At 40.2% G+C, this 21,848-nt stretch overlaps 1 protein-coding gene across 3 annotated transcripts in view; it reads left to right on the plus strand.

Annotated features, from left to right (window-relative positions):
- GABRG3 (gamma-aminobutyric acid type A receptor subunit gamma3) overlaps positions 1 to 21,848 on the plus strand; it is a 401,625-nt gene that overhangs the window by 212,181 nt on the left and 167,596 nt on the right. For all 3 annotated transcript variants that reach the window (XM_020796824.3, XM_072994442.2, XM_078390341.1), the window contains exons 4-5: positions 17,566 to 17,789; positions 19,129 to 19,211. In XM_020796824.3, the coding sequence (XP_020652483.1) occupies positions 17,566 to 17,789; positions 19,129 to 19,211 (307 nt within the window). The remainder of the gene's footprint in view (positions 1 to 17,565; positions 17,790 to 19,128; positions 19,212 to 21,848) is intronic.

A 21,848-nucleotide genomic window follows, 5' to 3' on the forward strand; every position in this document is an offset into this window, starting at 1 on the left:
AGAAGGAGTTCCTGCTCACAGATTAAACAGCAACCCCCATTTTAGTACAGGGGTTTGAGGAGCAGCTGTTGTTTTAGAGCACAGAGAAGTAGAAAAGGTGTGTGAGCATCACATACACCCTCTAAAATCTACTCAGAGGTAAATTTACCTGTGTTACTCTTTCACATTAAATAAATGATTTCTGAAATTATTGAATAATATTGAATTGACAAGAACAAATCTTCAGTTCTAAAGTTCTAGATGTTGTTATGTGCTGTCAAGTTGCCTCCAATGCATGAGCGCACAGTCTCCAAAATGCCCTGTCCTCATCTGCCTCAGTTCTTGCAAACTCAAGCCTGTGGCTTCCTTTAGGGAGTCAGTCAATCTTGTGATTGGTCTCCTCTTTTCCTGCTGCCTTCCACCTTTCCCAGCATTATTGCCTTTTCCAGGGAATCCTGCCTTCTCATGATGTGAAGTTGTTTCAAGTTATTGCAGCTTTCTGCCAGTAAAATGGCATCATCTGCAAGAAAGTGAGCTTTAAAAAAAAAAAAAAAACGAACTATAGTTCTCCCATTACATGAACCAGAGTTAAATACGATTCTCCACTGCTCCTCATGAGTTGATTATTTTATTGGCTCTTATCATATTGCTAGATTTTACTGAATTCTTAGTATTCCCTAAAGACTCTCTCTTTAGCTTTTTTTTTTTCAAATTACAAACACTTGTGTTGATTTTATCCAAATACTGTATTTCTGTCAAGCAATGTTAACCCATAGTCCGATTGTGTATTATTCAAATCCTTCAAAAAAGCAGAGTTGTCGCATTATTTTAATATATTTCAGCATAGTTTTTTCTAGTGACAATAAGTGCCATGTTTTAATCAATGCCTTTCATCTGATTGTTATTCATCCTGATAATTTTAGTTGGCTTGCTATTTAAAATATATTAACTGAAGAGAAAATTATGCAGAAAAGTGTGTGAGAGAGAAAGAGAGAGAGAGATCTATTTTGAACTGTTTCTGTTTGACCTGTAAATCATTACATGTGTATTGCCAAATGTAAGGCATTACTGGATTAAGAATGTTAATATCATGAGAGAAAAATATTCCCTAAATAATCAGCCTAACGATCAGCTACTGACCCAGTCCCAGTCCTTCTCCATTCTCAGATGGAGGAAGTGGGATGTAATGTTGGGACGAAGACACAGCTGGCAAAGTTCTAGGATGACCAGATGAGGACCATCTCTAATATCCATGGGCAGTTGTTTTGTTTTCATTTGTCATTCTGATGCTAGAGGAGTCTTCTCAAATGAAGATTCTCAGGAGAGAGGAGGTTGTATCAGAAATCCAGGTCTGGGAGGAGACAGGACCTTCAAAGGGAAACAAGCAAAAGACTCACTGCCTTTGGGTGGGATGTTCTGTAGCAGAAACAGGCCTTCCTCCACATCTGAAGTGCTTAAAGAGACCAGGCCATTCTGCCCTGCCCAGGAGAAGTGCAAGGCTGTAGCAAAGATGTCTTCAAGATCTCAGCATAGAAAAGCTTTCTGCTAGCAGCTTCTGATCTGTTACCACTGTGCCACAAATGGGACATTAGCATTGCTCGCAGAAAAGAGTCAAATGAGTATCTTACAGCCCACTTCCATTTCATCATCTGAGAACTGCAGAGCTGGAAGCTCTTATAGATGATCAAGTCCAGCCCTTGTCAGGAAGGCACAGTGTGGAATTGAATTCCCAGCCTCTGGCTCCACACCTGGAGACCTAAACCACTGAGCTATCCAGCAGTTCTGACATGCCTTTGGCTCTTTGGGTATCTGATTTTAGTCTGGCAGTAATATTCGCCTCTGGTTTTCACAATTCGTAGCATGGTCTAACTCTATATGTTGTCTCAGATTCCATTTCCTGCTTTTGGAAATCCTTTTATGCTTGGTTTGGTGCTCATTCTATTTGCTGCAGATGTTGATTCTATTCTCTAGATACTGTTTTCATGACTCATTAGCAGCTTTGTTAACTCAGTGTGAGGCACACTGTCTTGATTTGGAACTACTAACCCTGTAATAGACAACGTTTAGGAGGTTATTTGGGGACAGCAAACATTAAGGTCCATGTGAGGTATGTTTTTGGACAGTAAATTAGGAGATGATCTGAGGTCTTCTTCCTCATGTTTTAACACTTTTTTCTTCCCTATGAATAGCGTTAAGCAGAGTGCTTAACCATATGACAGTTTTGCAATTTGAGAATATGGCTGACAGTGCCACTGGAAGAGAAATAGTATTATTACCCAGAGCATGGCAGACTAAAAAGATTGCTGCCCGCACAGAAAAAAAAAGTCTCAAATTACTGCATAATTCACTGTGTAATAACTACCATCCCCACCTGAAAGACACAAGGGCTTAAATCCAGCTGTTTGTCCCAGCTACAGTAGATTCACTGAATGAATAAGATTTATTTACAGTAGTCAATATTTAGGCAGTTCTTCTTGAGTCAACCAGTCTGCTATAGTTAGGACTAAGTTGTAAGCCACCTTGGGTCCTTTAAAGGAGAAAGGTAAGATTTTAAAAATATTTTTAATAAATAACAACTGGATTTAGGCCCTGATTTTTGTGTCCCTCCCAAATCTCTTCCCTAGTCTGTGACAGAAATGAACTTCCAATAAGAGGGGATATGGGTGTCAGGGAACCCTAGACCACAGGCAAAGGAGAATATCTACTTCATTAAGAGGCCAGAAACGCATGTCAACAAAGATGATCTATTTGTGGTGTGTTTCAGTTGCACACCAAATGATGAGGATTGTGCGCTGTCAAGTCGATTACAACATATGGCCCCTTTCCAGGGTTTTCAATGTAGAGAATACTCAGAAGTTGCTTACCATTCCCTTCTTATTGGGGAACCCTGGGAATGTTAAGCTTGGAAATTTATTTATTTTATTTATATCCCACCCATTTAGACCGAAGTCTAGTCTGGGCAGCTAACAACAATATTAAAATAAAATAAACGAACAATATTATTACACTAGAGGATGGCGAAATAAGTTAGGTATTGACAGGAGGGAAGGCCTGTCTGAAGAGCCAGGTCTTAAGTTGGCAGGCACAGGATAAAGCTTCAAATGCAACCATTTTAAAAGCCAGTGTAGCCCCCTCAGCTGAGACGCAACACAACTTAAAAACAGATGATGTTTTCCCAAGAGGACGCACACATCAACCCAAATACCATGTAACTACTGTACCACATGATTTCTAGATCGATTCCATTTAGAGCAGAGTTTATTGAGAGGCAAATGTGCATGTACACTAGCTCCCTGCTAGTTTTTACTTCTCATTGTGCTGCCCCTCCCTTCACGTGGGGGGGGGAGGACATCTTATTGATGGGAGTGTCAGTACCAAATGGGAAAAAACACTGTGCACACAGGAAAGGTCCATCAAGACTCTCTTTGGTGGGAAATAATGCTCAGAACAGTTTCTCCACAGGAAGTGTTGCCATCTAAGCGTCCACCCTCTTGACTACAGGTTCCCAACATTTACTTCAAGGTGAAGAAGGGGGTGGGCCAGTACACCCCTTGAACGCTACTGTTGAATGATTGAAAAACCACCTGGAGAGGTTTCAAGCATTCAGCAATAACACATAAAGAATACAATCAGTTGTAGGGGAAATGTTATGCTCAGCCTTCCTTCAAGTTAGCAGTGAAATCTCAACTCAGACAAACAGCAAAGCAAATTTGGGAGTTCCTGAGGCGTTCTAAGGGAAGTCAAGGCAATATCAGTAAAGCAAATTACAGTTCTCAACCAAGTTAGGGCCTTTATTGTTTTCTCTAATTAAGGCCCCCCATGGCTGCTTCTGGCAGGGAGTGGGGCACACTTCTGTTGTTTTGGAGAGTGGGTGAATTTTTGAGCTTGCTCCAAAAATGCACAATAGTCTTATCATCAATTCTATTTCTTTCTTAAAATGTTTAAAAAAGGTAATATAGAATAGCAAGAGTGAATGCCTTGTGATATGGATAGTGGTCCACACTGAAAGTGTAAGAGCCAAAATATGTCACCTTGCTTCATAGATAAAAAGTACAGCTTTTTAATTGTGAGACTATAAATGAAACTGGATTTTATTTTATTTTTAGAGTCGGTAGCTTGATGTCTCAAGAGATTGAAATAATAAGTAAATCTGTACTATTTTTGGCTACTGATCATATTTATTCCTAACAGATATTCTTATTTGATTAGGCCAGAAACACTAAGGAAAAACATATTTATTTATTTTAATTATTTGATTAATAATTTTAATTATTTGATTAGTGTTGAAGAATTAGAGCTGAGAACTTTGCTTTGCTTTGCTGTTATTGTCTTGACTTCCCTTATAATGCCCCAGGGACTCCCAAATTTGCTTTGCTCTTTGTTTTAACATTTTAATTATTAGATTAGGGCTGAAGGACTGAGAAAGAATGGCTGGATAGAATCAGTGTAAACCACTGCATCAGCAGTACAGAGCTACCTAATTTTGTTGGCATTTAGCTAATTTTAAACTGGACAATTTTATTTCTAGGATCATCATCTAGCTGATGAGGCAGGAAATATAATTAAATGAAGATGCAAATGATCACTGATCATTTTACCTTCTAGGAAGGGTGACAATCTTTGATCATAGTTACAATTTTTAAAAACACGGTCTTAAAACCACCAGAAATCAGTCTTGCTTGGGTATTTTGAATAATATGTGCTTAAGACAGGATGATGAATTCATCCTGTATCTCTGTGCCATTTTGATTAAATGTGTTTTGGCCAGAGGCTTCTACATGATTCAGAATTCTCCAGAGTAGAACAGCCACTGAAAGGTGCAGCAAGTTTCCTGGTCATTGAGATGAACATTTGCTCCCCTGCAAAGGAACAAGAGAGATGTTCGCTGGACAGTTTGTTAATAATAATAATCATCTGAGAACTGCTGAGCTGGAAGGGACCCTATGGACCATTGAGTCCAGCCCCTGTCAAAGAAGCAAAGTGGAGAGTTGAATTCTCAACCTCTGGCTGCGGTTCTAGACTAGTTGAAATGATGGCTTCTTTGAAGCGTCTTGGTGCTCCTGCCTTGTTTTGGAACTCCATGGTCAAGATCCAGGTACTTTGGGGTACTTTTGCTGATGGAATAAGTTCCAATAGCTGACCCAGGGAGTAGGGATTTCCTCTCGGTCAGTCAGGACTCTGCTTGTGAGGAAAGTGTGAGCAGCTGAGGATAAGGAAGACATTGCCTCTTCCTAGACCCACCTTCCACAAAAGCAAGTATCCAACTGGATCTTGGCGCATAAGTGTGTCTCTGTCTTGATTTTCCAAGGCAATAGTTTGCAAATAGTTTCATCCTTTGTATGATAAAATGGGAAGTATCAACTATGACATTGCAATGATTCAGTTATTCATGTGACTAAGAATAGAGTTTCCCTGGAAAATACCCTGATGTTGGGAAAGTGTGAAGTCAGGAGGAGAAGGGGATGACAGAGGATGAGATGGTTGGACAGTGTCACCGAAGCGACCAACATGAATTTGACTCAACTCCAGGAAGCAATGGAATACAGGAGGGCCTGACGTGCTCTGGTCCATGGGGTCATGAAAAGTCGGACATGACTTAACGACTAAACAACAACAACAAGAAGAATAGAATTAAACAGGGATGTAAACAAGCAGTAATTTAGGAAACCTAAGTGTATTCAGATTCTGAAATATTCAAAATTCACCTAATAATGTCATAATCAGATAGTTCTGAATATATTCAAATCTGAATTTGATAGTTCTGAATATCTATAATAATAATTCCCAATATTGAGATTAGAAAGCAAAAGGCTATATTTCTGTTTGCCAGAGGAAGAACTGAAAGTGAAACCTAATTCTCAGGCATCGTGGAGTGATTTCTCGAGAAATGAAACTTGAAGACACTCAAGAGGTAGAGAACTCAGTGCCTCCTGACTGGAGTTGAAATGGGTTTCCCCAGGGAGTGGGACTGGGTTGAGAGCAAGACCTGTAAATGATCTCTGTCTGTGCAAATAAAATATAGAAACAGGCACAGACAACAAAAAGGTGTTGTTGTTTTTTCCACATTGGTTGTTTCCAATTGAAAGGTGAGCATAGATGCTTTTAGATATCCTGAGATGTTAGGATATGCTCTGGTGCAAGCCTGCACTGCAGCAGTTTTCTTACATTTATATTCTCTACATCTCATTGTATATTGTTTACTTAATACAGATAGGAATAAGATTTAGAATTAGTAGATTCATAGATTAATATATAATAAATCAACCATAATCATGAAGTGTTCTTGCAGTGAGAGGAGGTTCTCCCAGGTATGGGACATTGTCAGTTCACACTGCTCACACCTGGAACCTGGATCTATAGAAAAACTTATTTTCCTTAAGGTCAGTGTGTCATTGTTGGGGTTCTCCGACGTCCTCCGTAAATAGAGATTGGCATGCTTCATTCACAGTACTAGGTATGTCATGCCTCAGTCTGCTGCTCCTTTTTTCTGCCTCCTTCATTTTTTTTATTGCTACTCCAAGATTGTGCTTTCTCGAACAACTGTGCTGTGCCCCATACTGTTTTGCACAGTTCCCACCCACCACAGGCTATCTTGTGTTCCAGTCTGCCTGCTTGTGCTGCCCAGGGTGTTTGCCCACTCCCCATTTTGACCTGTCCTCTGCTTCCCCAAAGCTGCTGGCATTTACTGCTGGCATTCCTGCTTTTCAGGTTTCAAGCAGTACGTCCATTACAACCATTTCCTAATACCTAGGCACTTCTGGCTGTCGGTGGGCACTCTGTATAGCACAGTCACTGGGAAGGTGTCAGAAGATCTTTGCATTTTAAGGAGATTCTGATGTAGCGTCAATATGCTAGGTCTGCAATATGGAGGCTGCCTTGGGAAGAAGAACCTGTTGTAATATGTTACTATGGTGATTGGGAAAACTGTTGCTGCAAGCAGGAGAGCAAGGGCAGAGTTACTATGGCAACAGATGGTAACTTTTGTAATTTGAGAAAGTTGATCATTGCTGTTACCTCTAATGTCAGCCAGGCAATTAGTAGAGCAGAAGAAGATTTCTATTGTGCCTCTTCCTTTCCTAATAGATTTTTAGAAATAAGGAAATTAGATTTTAAAGCTACATAAACTTTTGCAGAAATTGAACTTGCTATGTTCCTTTCAGGGAGTTTGTTTCATATTTTTGTGTTCAATTTCTAGTGATAATTTTGGATCATTGTTGCTTTCCATGGAGGGGATCACAGAGTATCTACAGAAAGAAGGAGAGAAAGAGAGGCAGTTGGAATATAGAGAGAGTGGTGCCTCGACTTACGAACGTCCCAACTTACGAACATTTCGAGTTACGACCAGCTCCAGCCGCAAAATTTTGCTTCAACTTGTGGCCGTAGCTTCAAGTTACGATTTTAAAAAGGCAGGGGAAAAAAGGCAGGGAATTCAAATAGGCTGGCCGTTGATAGGCAAAGAGGCTGCTTCTTTGTAGCTCTTTCACCCCAGTGGTTAGAGTGAGTGTGATCAGAGGAGGCTTCAGACTGCCTCGTAAGGTAAGGTGCTGCTTTCTGCTTTTAAAAACTGTTCTGGGTGGGCTTTGCAGCGTGGTTTTGGGCTGAGGGGGTTATGTTTCTGTGCCATGATGGGTCTTGGGGGTTTGTTTGTTGTTTGGTTTTTTTTATTTCCGATGAGTCTTGGGGAGTTTGGTTGCTTTTTGGGTTTTCCCCCCATTTCCCATGAGTCTTGGGGGGGTTGTTGCTTTTGGGCTTTTCCCTCCATTTCCAATGGGTCTTGCAGGGTTTGGTTGCTTTTTGGAGTTTTGTTCCCCATTTCCGATGGGTCTTGCGGGGTTTGGTTGCTTTTTGTCCCCCCCCCCCATTTCCAATGGGTCTTGCACGCTCTGCTTGCTTTTTGCTTTGTTTTCTTTGCATTTCCGACGGGACTTGCACACTCTGCTTGCTTTTTTGCTTTGCTTTCTTTGCATTTCCGATGGGACTTGCACGCTCTGCTTGCTTTTCTTTCCCCCCCTTTCAGCCAGAAGGGATTAATTCCGATGGGTCTTGCAGTGATTTTTTTGGGGGTGTGTGTGTGTGATTTCTTTCTTTGACCGGAACGGACTGATTGCATTTCAATGCATTCCTATGGGAAATGGTGCTTTGACCTATGACCATTTTGAGTTACGACCGGAGTTCCGGAACCAATTAAGTTCATAAGTTGAGTTACCACTGTATAGAGAAGGAGTAAAACTCCAGGACTGAGTGTTGAGAAAATCTTTACAGTAACTGAAAATCTTTCAAAATATTTTACACAGCACAATATTTTTTTAATGGAAGGGTTAAAAATTAATTGTGCAATGAATAGTTGCTTTAGTAGTTTCTTTTAATGGTTTGGGACTTCACTATATGTCAGGGTGTCTCTCTTTAAGATCATCTACCCAGTCTAGCCAAGCTTCATAGTTGCAGGTGGTCATTCCTAGAGAGGCCCAGAAAACTACAACCAAGAACTGGAATTTCTCAGTGGTGGCCAAAATGATATGCAATACATTGCCTGATAATATATCCCAGGCTCCCTACCTTGTGACCTTTATAAAACATGTTAAACCTATGGTTTTTGAAGAGGCCTTTAGGAACATTCTCCCCCTTTCACACTCTCATGGATCCATGAGTTTGCTGTTGAATTTGGTTCACTGTTGCCTCTCAGGGGTGTGTGGGCGGGTATATGTGTGTGGGTGGATGTGTAGTATTTATGTGCTTGTGGTGTTGGTGGGTGGGTAACAGTTTTTATTGGTATTAGCCACTCAGAGTAATGCCTTGTCATTATATGGACAGACTAGTAATGTAATAAATAAATAAATACATACATTTTCCCATCAAGCTGTCCTTCTCCCTAAAGCCACTTGAATACATGTGTGACTACAAAGTGAGAATTACTGTATGAACTGTAGCCCTGTCTCTTAATGTTTTCTGATGATGCCACACATAATAATAGAAAATGTAGATTGACCATATAATATATTAAGAAAATATGATTAGTTCTTTTGGATTAGTCAGTGGCCTGTCTTTTCGTAACGGTCAACTAGATGTTTATGGAAAGCTTTCACGCAGGATATGAAAGCATCCGAAAACTCTTAAGCTTTCTGGGGCATATATTTATTTTGTTCTTTTTTTATATCAGTTAGTAAAAAATTAGTAAAAAATACTCCAATCAAAAATGTCTATGCATTTCTTCTGGTGCATATATTAGGAATATGCATATAAAAACACACACAGTTGGGAAATACATACAAGAAATGCACAGAATTATCCAGGCATACATTAAGGGAAAAGCATATGGTAGCTGAAAAACATGCAGATGCATGCATTAGAATAATTGCGTGCTTCCTAATTCTTGTATTTTTGTTTGCAGTGGTGCCTAATCTATGTATTTTTGTCCATAGTTTTGATCAGATATCTACATCATGAAATTTGGAGAAGTGCAAAAACTGAAGATGATTACATTCTATTGAAGTAACAGAATTTAAATGCTTTATATCAAAGCATATTAGCACATATTAAACAGTAATATGCGCTAATCTGGTTTTGCTCCTTCCTCACTGGATGATTTCAGAGAATGCAGCTTGGGGAGACTGTTTTGCTCCCCTGAGTCCTCAATTGTGAGGTCCCACAAGGGTTGATAATCTCCCCAATGCTGTTTAACATCTACATAAGGCCTCTGGGCGAGGTCACCAGGAGATTTGGAGCATTGTGTCATCAATATGCAGATGATACAAGGCTCTGTCCCTTCTTTAATCTATCTGCAGTGGATGCCGTCCAGCACCTAAAGAGTTGTCTGGCGGCAGTAATGGACTAGACTAACAAACTTAGGCTGAAACTGAATCCAGACAAGACAGAGATCATGTTGTTAGGGGGGTCCATCTACCTGTCAGGAGGGTATCTCACCTAAACTGGATGGACCATGGAAAAACCTCCACTATAGCACATTCTGCATTTTTGCAGCTTCAGTGAATTGCCCAGCTACATTGCCATCTGGATGTCCGATACCTAACAACACACTTCCAACACAGACCTTTGGGTAGTGTGGGCGGCATATAAATTAAATAAATAAATAAATAAAATAAAATAATCTAAAAACTTGACTCCTGTAATGCACTCCATGTAGAGGTCCTCTTAGAGGCATTTAAGAGAACATTGGACACCCATCTGTAAGATCTGCTTTGACTTGGATTCTTGCATTGAGCAGGGGGTTGGACTCAATGACCTTCTAGGCCCTTTCCAACTCAATTATTCTATGAACCCAGATAGCCACCCAGCTATCTGACAGCCACCCAGAGTAGTGCCTTATATGTTAGATCTTATATCTAGATCTTATATGTTAGATCTTGGTTCTAACATATTGTCATGTTCCCGGGGGTTTCAAGAGCAAAGTCCGATAAGCCAGTTCAATATCAGAAGTTCAGAGAATGCAGAGCCAATATCAAAATGCCAAAGCCAAATCACAAACCATAATCCAAGGTCAGGGTCCAAAGCCAAATCACACAACATAGTCCAGGGTCAACGTCCAAAGCCAAGGGTCCAAAGAACAAAGTTCAAGGTAGTCAGGAGCATGGATGCGAGTCAGAGATTCGATTTGTTGCTTATATAGTAAATCAGTCACTGAACTGCTGGAAGCCTTTCATCCTCTCAAAACTCAGGACTAGCTGATCTGATGTTTCTGCGGGCAGTATTCAGGCAATCTTCTGACCTTTGCATCATAAGTCTTTGCTGAAGTCTAGCCCTTACCCTGGCTACTGGGGGAGGAGAATCTGGTGGTGATTCAGCTGTCTGTGCTTCTAATCGCTCAGCATTCTCCTCAGCTGTAGTTAACCCCTCAGGTTTCGGATCTTTGGCTGAACCCATGACACATATAAAGCCCTAACTGGTTTAGGAACTTGCCACTTGTCTGAAGTGGTTCAACTGATCATCTGACTTGATCCTCACATACCTCATGCCTGAGGATGTTAACACCACAAGTGGCCCAGAAAATACCTTGAATCTGTATATCTTAGCTGTTGCACCTTCCTTATTGAATTTGATACCCCAGGAGTTATGCCAGGTTCCCTCCCTTCATGCCTTTAAAAAGCATATCAAAACATTAAGCAACATTTATTCTGCCACTGGTCTCGTTATTTGTATTAGTAGGGTATTTGATTGTAGTAGTTCATTTTTATATAATTCAGTAGTCCTACTCTAGTTGTGGTTTATTACCAAATTTCAGCTAATATAAACAAGGTAATGCACACTGGACTCCATTGTTTCAGCATGCACCTTGAACACAAGCCCCGAATGCTATAAAATACCAGCATCCTATATACAAAAAAGCAATTACACACACAAGTTTCAAAATACAACTAATCATAAAAACATCACAGAGAAAAAGCTCTTAAACTGTCACTTTTGTTATACTGTATGTGATAAAGCTGACCACACGACAGAGATCTCTGCATTGTATTGTAAGTGAAGAAATCTAAAAGATATTTACAGCATATGGAGAACATTCCATGGCCATGTATTTGTTGTTTGGCTGGAAAATAGTGGCTCAATTGAATCCTACCCATTAAGAATCTCATTCTCTCGAAGTTTCAGGTGGAAACTATGCAACGCCCTCAGGTTCAGTTCAGGCAAGCAGCTGGGAGCAGTTGCTGAAATAAGAACACTGTGGAACAGATGGCCAAGAAGGCAAAAAGAGGTTGCAAAAAAGCCTGGAGACTTCATATCCAAGGCAGAAGCTGAAGGCTGAAGAAAGAGCATAAAGCAAATCTATAATCACACAGGAAGAGAGCTGGGAAGTTTTATGTATTTGGAGAACGAAAACCCACATAGACATCTCCATAGCTGAATGTAACAAGCACCTGCAATTTTTCTCATCTCTGAGGAAAAAAAGGTGTCTCAATACTGTATATCATGAAATGAAAATGCAGCCAAGAAATAAAAAGAAGACTGGAACTAGGAAGGATGTCGATGAAGGAATTAGGAAAGACGATCAAGGGTAAGGATGTGTCACTGGAGATGAAGACCAAGATCACCCACGCTCTTGTATTTCCAATCACCATGTTTAAGTCTGAAAGCTGGACTGTAAAGAAAAGTGACAGGAAAAAAATCGATTTGATTGAAATGTAGTGTTGGAGGAGAGCTTTGTGGATACTCTGGATTGCCAGAAAGAAAAACAAGTGGGTCCTGAATCAAATCAAGTCTGAACTATCTCTGGAGACAAAAATGCTGAAACCAAGGCTGTCCTGCTTTGGACACATCATGAGAAGAAAGGATTACCTGGCAAAGACAATAATGCTGGGAAAGGTGGAAGGCGGCAGGAAAAGAGGAGGACCAAATATGAGATGGACTAGCTCCCTAAAAGAGACCATGAGCTTGATTGTGCAAGAGCTGAGAACAGAACATTTTGGAAAGTGTTCATTCATAGGGTCACCATGAGTCGAGGCAACTTGACAGCACATAACAACTACAGAGACTGCAAGGGAGCTTTTTCAGTTAAAAACATCCATCTGTGTAGCCCCCAGAGCTCAAGGGATGTACATCTACAACTCCCTGGAGCTCTGGAGATAGCCAACCCATGGTTTAAATACTGGAATATTCATGGCATTTTCTCCAGGGCCTGAGCCAGACTGGTAAAAGGAATGACGAGTAAGAGAAATTGTTAATACTATATGATGGCAACAATATTGTAGTAAGAGATTTTAAAGTAAGGGATACAAGCATCCTTTTAAGTGACATGATTGGTGTTTAGTCATTGAGGTCTTATAATATTACAATATTGTGTCTGAATATTATATGTTCCATTATGTTCCATTATGTCCATTGAAATGTTGTTTGCTTTTGTCTGTAACTCATTTTAATCTTGTGAGACTCCTTGAATCCCAGTTTAGGAGAAAAGTGAGGTATAAATAAGGTAAATAAATAAATGGTAACTGTTTGGAAATCTTGAGAAACTGATTCTTATTCTAATGGCCAGTGTCAGGATCTGCTTATCCATTCTTAGTTGACTTACAGTGTTCAGATAGTAACATTGGCAACATGGGATCCTTTTCCATTCACCATGCTGCTCCTCTTTATTAGCTCCTGATGATGGCATCCTTCAGTTTTGAAAGACTATACGTCAGCTTCTTATTGAGCCATACTCTCTTTGTGAGTCTTGAGAACATGGTAGCTGCTTTCCCGATGCGTTTATCCAGCTCGACATCTAGAGAGAGGGTGTCAGAGATTGTTGAGCCAAGGTACACAAAGTCATGAACAATCTCCAATTCTTGTGTAGAGATGGTAATAGAGGGAGGTGAGTCCACGCCCTGGCCATGACTTGTGTTTTTTTCAGGCTGATTGTTAGTCCAAAGTCTTGACAGGCCTTGCTAAAACTTGCTAAAATCATTCATGAGTTGTTGGAGGTCTTCAGCAGAATGGGCAACAATGGCTGCATCATCTGCGAAGAGGAAGTCCTGTAGTTGGACTTTGGTCTTTGCTCTCAGTCTAGAGAGATTAAAGAGTTTTCTGTATGATCTAGTCCGGAGATAGACACCTTCTGTTGCAGCTCCAAAGGCCTGCTTCAGCATGACAGAAAAAAAGATCCCAAAAAGGGTTGGTGCGAGGACACAGCCCTGTTTCACTCCGCTTCGGATGTCAAAGGGATCTGATGTTGAGCCATCAAAAACTACAGTGCCTTTCATTCCCTTATGGAAGGACCTGATGATGTTAAGGAGTCGAGGTGGACATCCAATCTTGGGAAGTATTTTAAAAAGGCCATCCCTGCTAACCAAATTAGCCCCTACAGATGCTGAAAAAATTATATCTGCGGTAAAAACAATTGTCATCTCCTCTCTGACTGTTGTCAAATTTCTTCCAGTTCTAGCTCGTGAAGAAGTACTTTCTCCAAAATGTGTCAGCCATTAAATAGAAATTAAATCTTGTTTCAACAGACCAGAATGTTTGCTTTTTAAGCTCTATTCAGGCTTTTCTTTTCCCTTCTTTTTAAAAAAGAGTTTATTTGAAAATATGAGAAGGAAAGGTTTCTAGTCCTCCTTCCTGTCACAGTCTTTATGGGGTGAGGGACGATCTGGAGAGGAAAACTGCAGATCTCCCACCCATGGGAAGAGATCCCAGGTATAGCAGAATACATCCTCTTCAGAATGTCCTCCATGGACCCATTAACAAGCAGGGGTTGGGCTAGAAGGCTCTCCCTGCTCGCACTTCGCTGTTTACTCTTTTAAAAGTCCTAAATATAGCCTTTCTCTTTCCCATTTGGATACAGATTTTCTCTACTTGTTGCCCTTTAAAACCACGTTGCAGGGGACACATCATGACTAGAGATCATACGAATACCCCCATCTCTGTACTGGAGTATTTGTATACAAATACCCTGCACAGCTGGACTTAGCAAGGGTCCGGCCCCTGGGGCTGGTCCGTCCAGTCATGTGTTCAGCAGCGGCAGCAACCTTGGTCAGCCTTCCAATCGCCTGCTCTCATTCTGCTCATCTAGCCACTCAGCAGCGGTGCAGGGAGACTCGTTCTCCCTCCCCCTGCCTAGAGTTGGCCAGATAAGAGGAAAGAGAGTGATGCTCTGGGAACTATTGGAAATCTGCTGCTGCTGCTGGACAAGTGAGTGGACAGCCCTGCCCCATGGGGCCGGACCCTCATTAAGTCCAGCTGTGCAGGGACATTTGTATTCCTATATGAATACCCCCATCTGTAATCATGATCAGTGAAACTGAAGAGAGGGTTACAATCAAACTCCAACCTCTGCCTTGTCAGTGTACATACTAGAATATGCATGACGAGATACATAATACAAAGTAATAAAATTGTCTTATAGGTACATTATTTAAAGGCAAGTTCTGGGAACGCCTAACATAAGGACTGTATAGTACTGGGAGGGAGAAAAGTCTATATATAAACACTTTTAAAGATTGTTTAATCATTTTAAGCAATAAATGAATTATAAGACAGAAGCCATATGAGCACTGCTCCCAGTAAATCTAAAAAATACCCAGTGTAATCCATTTTTCTAATAGTCAATAAACCACCCAAAGGAAGTAACACTGGTGGGAAGAAAAATAGATGGCAGACTCACTACCCCTTGCATCTGTATTCATTTTTATGATGGTGGGAATGATATATGTGATAAACTACTCACCTGTTTAGACAAGCATTCAAATTTATTGCAACGATCATTAGTGTGCCCTCTTTACAATAGAATAAAAAGCTCAAAGCCCAAACTGGAGCAATAAATAGCTTATCCAATCTCAGTGGCTGACATATAGATCTATGTTCCAGGCCTCAACTTTCCAAGTTCACTTAAAACTATTTCTTAAAGCTGTTGAGAGAATGGCAGCAAAGCATATTACAGTATTATTGTAATATAACTGTGCAATACTATGCTAATGTAACTGCGGTTAATCAGGATTTATTAATGATAAATTTTAATATAGGGTATTATTATAATATTGCCTGTTTTCAATGGTTTTAATGTTTTTCTATAGTTTGTTGTTGATGTACGTCGCTCGAGACCATTGGTAATGGCATGGCTAAAAAAATCTTGCAAATAAATAAATAAATAAATAAATAAATAAATAAATAAATAAATAAATAAATAAATAAATAAATAAATAAATAAATAAATAAATAAATAAATAAATAATCTGAACTATGTATTTGTTCTTATCTGAGAACTGTTCTATTTAACAAGTTATATTTAATGTCAGAAATACAATGAATTTCATTTTCTGTAGGTTTTATGTATTTATTTTTACATTTCTTCTGAATGTTAGCATCACCAAATACAGTTTATCCCCCAAGGTAAATCGTAGTGTCACCTAGTTTCCTTCTGCTACATGACTAAATTTCATCTGAATAGCTTTGTGATAAAAAAAAATTATAATGAAAGTAAAACTAAATGTGACAAAGTGCAACCATGTTAATGTATCTCATCTTCTCAAGTTGGAGAGGATTCTACTAGTGTATTCTTTTTGGTACTTGAAAGCAGAGGTGGTAACACATGTGAAATGTTAAAAATGAACAGTAATTGCCAACATCAAGATTTGTTGAGTTTCCACATGTACTCAAGGATGTTATATATACATTGTGAATTGCATGACTTAAGTACAGTATTTATTACAATCATAGCCTATTTTTTCAAATACAAAAGTCAGTAACCAGTGTTATTAAGGGTCAATATAAAAATGCAAAGTGGGAAGACAATCAAGCTCTTGCAGGCTGCCCATTGCGTGAACCGTTGTGCAACCAGCCTTGCAACTGGTTTGAGAATGGACATGGGATGGGGAGCTTGCCAGAGCCAGGGAGGACACTTAATGCAGTTGCTCTTCTGTTTTGCATTAATAGGATATTGGTTGTTGTTCGTTTTTCAGGCTCTTAATAGGATATTGGTCAAAAAAAGGCAGAAGTCAATGCTAAAGTCATGATCATTTTAACATCCTTAACAGAAGGCATAGAGCATTGATGTCAGCTGGTCCTATGTTGTGGTGTGGGGGAGACAGGTTGACAGATATCTTGACAAGTAATATTGATGAGATGGAGAAGTGCATCCAAGTTGGCAAATTTCAATAGAGAAGAATAGAAAGTTCTGTATTTAGGTAGGGTGGAAACAAATAAAATGGGTGACATGTGCCATTACAGCAAGCGGCATCTGAGAAGAGGATCTCAGACTATTGGTAGACTGTGAGCTTGCTATGTTCATGTTATTAAGGGCCAATGCAAGTCTAGGCTGCATCAAGAGAAGCATAATGTCCACAAGGAATGGCTTGACTCCGTTCTGCTTTATTCAGGCCTCACTGGAAGTACTGGATAGTGCAGTTTAAGAAGGATACCAGTAAAGAGGAATGTGTCTAGTGGAATGCAAAAATGATGATGAGAAATCTGGAGATCAGGGTTTCTGAGGAAAGATGGAAGGACTCAGGGCAAACAAAGTAGCTCAGTAAGAGTTTGCGTCTAGATGTCTCAGCACATATTCCCCTGCATTTGTAAATGAGCTGTTCACTCACCTTGCCCTGGGCTGAATGTAAAAGTGCTGATGTTCCAACTGGCCAGCTGAGGTCAAGCAGGTGTGACAAAAGCCTTATTAATTTGTTACCTACCCAGTTGCTATCAACACCTTTAGAGAGGTGAGCCTAGTCCTTCCCCCTGCAATGCCACTTTCTCCAAGAGTAACATGAATGAAGAGGAAAAGGGTCCAGCTTGCATGCAGACACTACACAGAAACAAGAACCCATACTTCCTGGGATCCTGTCTTGTCTATTGACCCTATATGTTAGCAGCCGTTTCCTCTCTTCAGTCATGTCAGCTTCCATGTGGAAAAAGCAATGACTGAGAGGGAGGATGAGGGGCTAGTCACTCTTTTCTAAGTGTATTGGTAACAGCCAGGTAGGTAATGACTGAATAGGGCTTATGTTTTTGAACATTTACTCTTATATCAAGATTCTCTCTCTAGTTAGCGTAACACAAGTGCCTTCCTTTTTTCATTTTCAAGTGTGAAGTGAATGATTTTATCAGCATATGGTCTGTTTTTTTAAAAAAATTACAATGTTTACTCTTAATCCTCTCCATTTGCAGGAATACCAAATCGATATATTTTTTGCTCAGACATGGACGGACAGCCGTCTCCGTTTTAACAGCACCATGAAAAGAAGTTTGACCCTGAACAGCAATATGGTTGGGTTAATTTGGATCCCAGACACTATCTTCAGAAATTCTAAAACGGCAGAAGCTCATTGGATTACTACACCCAATCAGCTCTTGAGGATATGGAATGATGGGAAAATCTTGTACACTTTAAGGTAGGAAGTGAATGTTTCTGTCAATCACTGAGTGACATTCAATGAGTCCCTTCCCCCTCTCTCTTTTTTATTTTTATTTTTTACTGGAGGTTACTTTGATGTCATTTCAGTTTTATAAAATAATGTTTTAAGACAGAGACATTTTTGGTTTAAATTGCACATTGGACCATATCTTTCATTACAGAGAATCAATCAGACTGTTCAGCCAGCCTGGTGTTTGGAAAAAAAATTCTTTTCGGAGACCATGAGTCCCAGAATTCTCCATCCAACATGGCTATTAATAGATCTCTTACTCCCTCTTGGTGTAAAATCCTCTAACCTGTTTCCTTCCAAGCATTTCTGCTCAAATAATCCTGTCTGAATAAGAAAGTGAGAGGGCATCTGGAAACAAAAGATGACGAGAGGGTGGCATGTCACTGGGTATGCCTGATTTTACCAACGTCCTTGCTCTCTCTTCAGAATGGCTCATTGAGAGTTTGGGGAAGTTTCTGTGCTACCCCCACCCTACTCCATGCTCCCTTAGTCTCTAGGTCCCAGTATCCCAGTGGCAGCATGGGCAATCTGTCACCTGTAATTCAGAAGTGCAACATCCTCAAACTCTCTTTATTACTTTAATGACTCACAGAAGATCTTGGACTGCTGCCCTGCACTAGCACTGTAAGTTGTCATAAAGGACATCTTTTGCTGTTCTCCTTGTAAACTGCAGGCCTGTTGCAAAAAAAAAAAAATGAAATGAAGTGAAATGCTGTCAATTGTAGGTTTTCTGCTCTTCACCTGGAATTTCTCTGTCCATAAAGGTTGTCAAGTTACTTGAATGGAGGGGAAATTCCATGCACACAGACATAAACTGCAGAATTAACTAAGCAACGCGTAAGGCTAATTTTTTAGACCACCATTCCCAGAAGCCACCAGTGAGCATTATGGGACCTATAGTCCAAAACATTGCCTTCTCTCAGCTCTGATTATGGAGCATGTGAGCCAGGTATCAGCAGCTTATTCACCAGGCCCAAGTATTTTCTCTCCTTCATTCAAGTTTCAGTGTGGCGGCCCTGTCATATGTTTTTCTTTGAGGTCATGCCGGAAGGCAAAGGAACCCATCTGTTTCTGCAGCACCCAACATGCTGGTAAGAATATGAGCCAGAACTGCACTTGAAATTATATATGCTGACAAATGTATTGTTATCTGAAGCAATCCGAATATAAACTTTGAATAAGACCTATTAATAATCTCCCAGTTAATCCTCTACAATGTGTTCCTGTTAACAAGTTCTTTTCATTTATTTTTGTTTTTCACTTGTCATCATATGGAGGCTGTAATAGCTACCTGGTTTCTCTCCAGGCTTACCATCAATGCCGAATGCCAGCTGCAACTGCATAATTTCCCAATGGATAAACATTCCTGCCCGCTGATATTCTCCAGCTGTAAGTAATAGGCTTCTTGCATATCTGCTCTGCAAGGCTTTGCATAAAGGCACACATTTGCTGCTCATCTTGACAGGTGATTCAGGCTTGATGCAATGGCACTGGATTAAGGGGCTCATTGGAGTGTTTCTTGATGTGTATACGTCCTCCCATTTGCACTTACGGCCAGAGGTTTTTAGTCTGCAGCATTATGACAATAGGTGAGAAGTGTTCTTAACTCCCGGTCTTAATTATAACCGAACCAAGGTGCAATGACCTATAATAAAACACAAATTCTCTCTTCTAAGATGTGGGTTGTTGTGGCATGCCCTGTGAAAGAACCCCCATTCATCTTCGCTGGTGTTATGGGCAGGTGGCAAGGGGCATGGATGCAGCTCAAGTGTATAAGTCAACGCTGTACAGCATCAGTAGGTGAAGGGGAAAGTTTTCTTTTTATTGCTTATATGCTTGCTTGTTTCCATTGGATACTACTATTTGTCTCTTTATGTGTGTATATGTGTGTAGGTGTACACACGCACACACACGCACACACACACACACACGTATTCACTTGGAATTTCTCTGTCCATACATAGCCACAAATCTTGTCATTACAGAGTGAGCCTGCTAATTACAGTACCCTGCTACCAACAGGAATATCCTGGAGGTGAGGGATGTCATAGATCTTAATTAACATGTTGTCTCTGCTGTAGATTGTAAATGCAAATGCAAATGTTTCCCGGATCTGTCCAGCAGTGGTTTAGATGCTGGTGTTAAGCTGTGTTCATAGTATCCATTTCTTATGTGACAAACTTTTGCTTAGATAACATGCATGGAAGATAATTCAAGGGAAACAATTTGTCATGTGACAGAATTCTTCAACAATGGGATCTATGGAGCAGCATTCCTTTATAAACACGTGCCCTCTCATGGAGCTATTCTTGACAGCCTGCAGAAACCCATCTGGTCTAGCATCACATGTGTGGTTGCTGCTTTTCTCTGAAATGTAATACATGTGGACAAGATGGCCCAGGCCAATTTGTAGTTGTTGCTTTTTCTTTTCTTGATAAATGTTTCATGGGACTAGTGCAGTATTTCCATTGGCAATGCAGCCTGCAAAACTGCATTTTTACTATAGAAGTGGCTCTCAATTTGTGACACGTTTACCACTGGTGGGACATAAGGCAAGCCTAGCTGTGGTGCAGCATTTCATTAATATGAAACAATGAAACAATTATTTTGAGCCTGGTGTGTGTGTGTGTGTGTGTGTGTGTGTGTGTGTGTGTGTGTGTGTGTGTGTGTGTGTGTGTGTGAGAGAGAGAGAGAGAGAGAGAGAGAGAGAGAGAGAGAGAGAGAGAGAGAATCATTGCAACAATAATATTTATTCCTAAAAGACTCTGGTATTTTAGCTATTATGCTTGCATTTTGTATTTCCTGCAACACTTTCTACTCAACTGTATCACTTGGATTTTCAAATGTCATGGAATTATTACCCTTGCTTGCAATTATTTCTAAGAATATTATTGCAGTGTTAACCTCTTTAAAATTTACTAAATATAGTAATAGAAGGACTGTAACATGTAAATTTCCTTCTTGGGAAAAGCAGACACTTTTTTTGTACAGTGATGGGATTGTTTCAGTGCCTGGTAGGATATTTACAAAAAAGGTTTTTTAAAAAGTAGATGCTAAAAAAAAGTAGTATGCTAGAGTACTGTGGGGATACCTACCCTGGGACTTTTCCATGAATACTTCCTAGGCTTCCAGGCAGGTACTGTTCCAGATCATAGATAGTATGTATTTGTAAGCTGCACAAGAGACTAGCGCTGACAGTCTCTTGTGAAGTGCCTATTCATTTCGACAGAGCTTACATAGAAAACCTCCTTGAAGGATTATGTCCCAAAGGTCTCGGGGAGTTGTAATTCCAACAAACATAGGTTGATTACCATCACCATTCCTGTAAAATGTTTAGAAGCACCCTCCTGCCATTCCAGCTCCCCGTGGGGCTGAATACACAAGAAAGCACAGTTCTCAGTTTCCTTCCCTGATCCCAGATGGCAGGAGCAACACCAGCTGAGATTCCTTCCAAGTCCCTTCCAGCCACTCCAGAAGTTTCTCAGATGTCTTCTTTCTCAGGTCAAAATGTCTGACCTTGTGAACAGGGGAAATGAGCCATGAAGTTTGAATGTAGTTCTTAGCAAGCAGATGGGGTGTGGATGCTTTGAATCCATAGTCTTCTTAGACTCTTGACTCTCCTCACAACATTGATAGAAATTGAGATGTGTCCCAGAGCTGATCTAACACTTTTTTTTTTTTGGTCAATGCTTACTATCTCCTCTTGGAGGTTCTGTTCTTTCCATAATCCTGGGTTGTTGCTGTGAGGGGGAAATACTGAGTTATTTTTGCTTGGAATGGGCAGATTATGTTCATTCGATATTAAAAGCAGGAGGAAATCAAAGCCCCCAGAAGGGGAGAAACCTTAACAGACTTGATACTTTCAGCATTTTTAGCAAGAGCCCAGGAGGGCTTTGAATGAAAAGATCCTTAGGAGTCTGTGCTCTTTCATCTTTTTTTCCTCCTAAGATGGCACCCTTAGTGAGGACAGCTGACCTTCAGCCACAGGTTTAAAATCATGCTTAAAGCAGGAGAGTTAAGGTTTAG

Source organism: Pogona vitticeps, chromosome 3 (assembly GCF_051106095.1).
Source record: "Pogona vitticeps strain Pit_001003342236 chromosome 3, PviZW2.1, whole genome shotgun sequence".
NCBI lineage: Eukaryota > Metazoa > Chordata > Lepidosauria > Squamata > Agamidae > Pogona > Pogona vitticeps.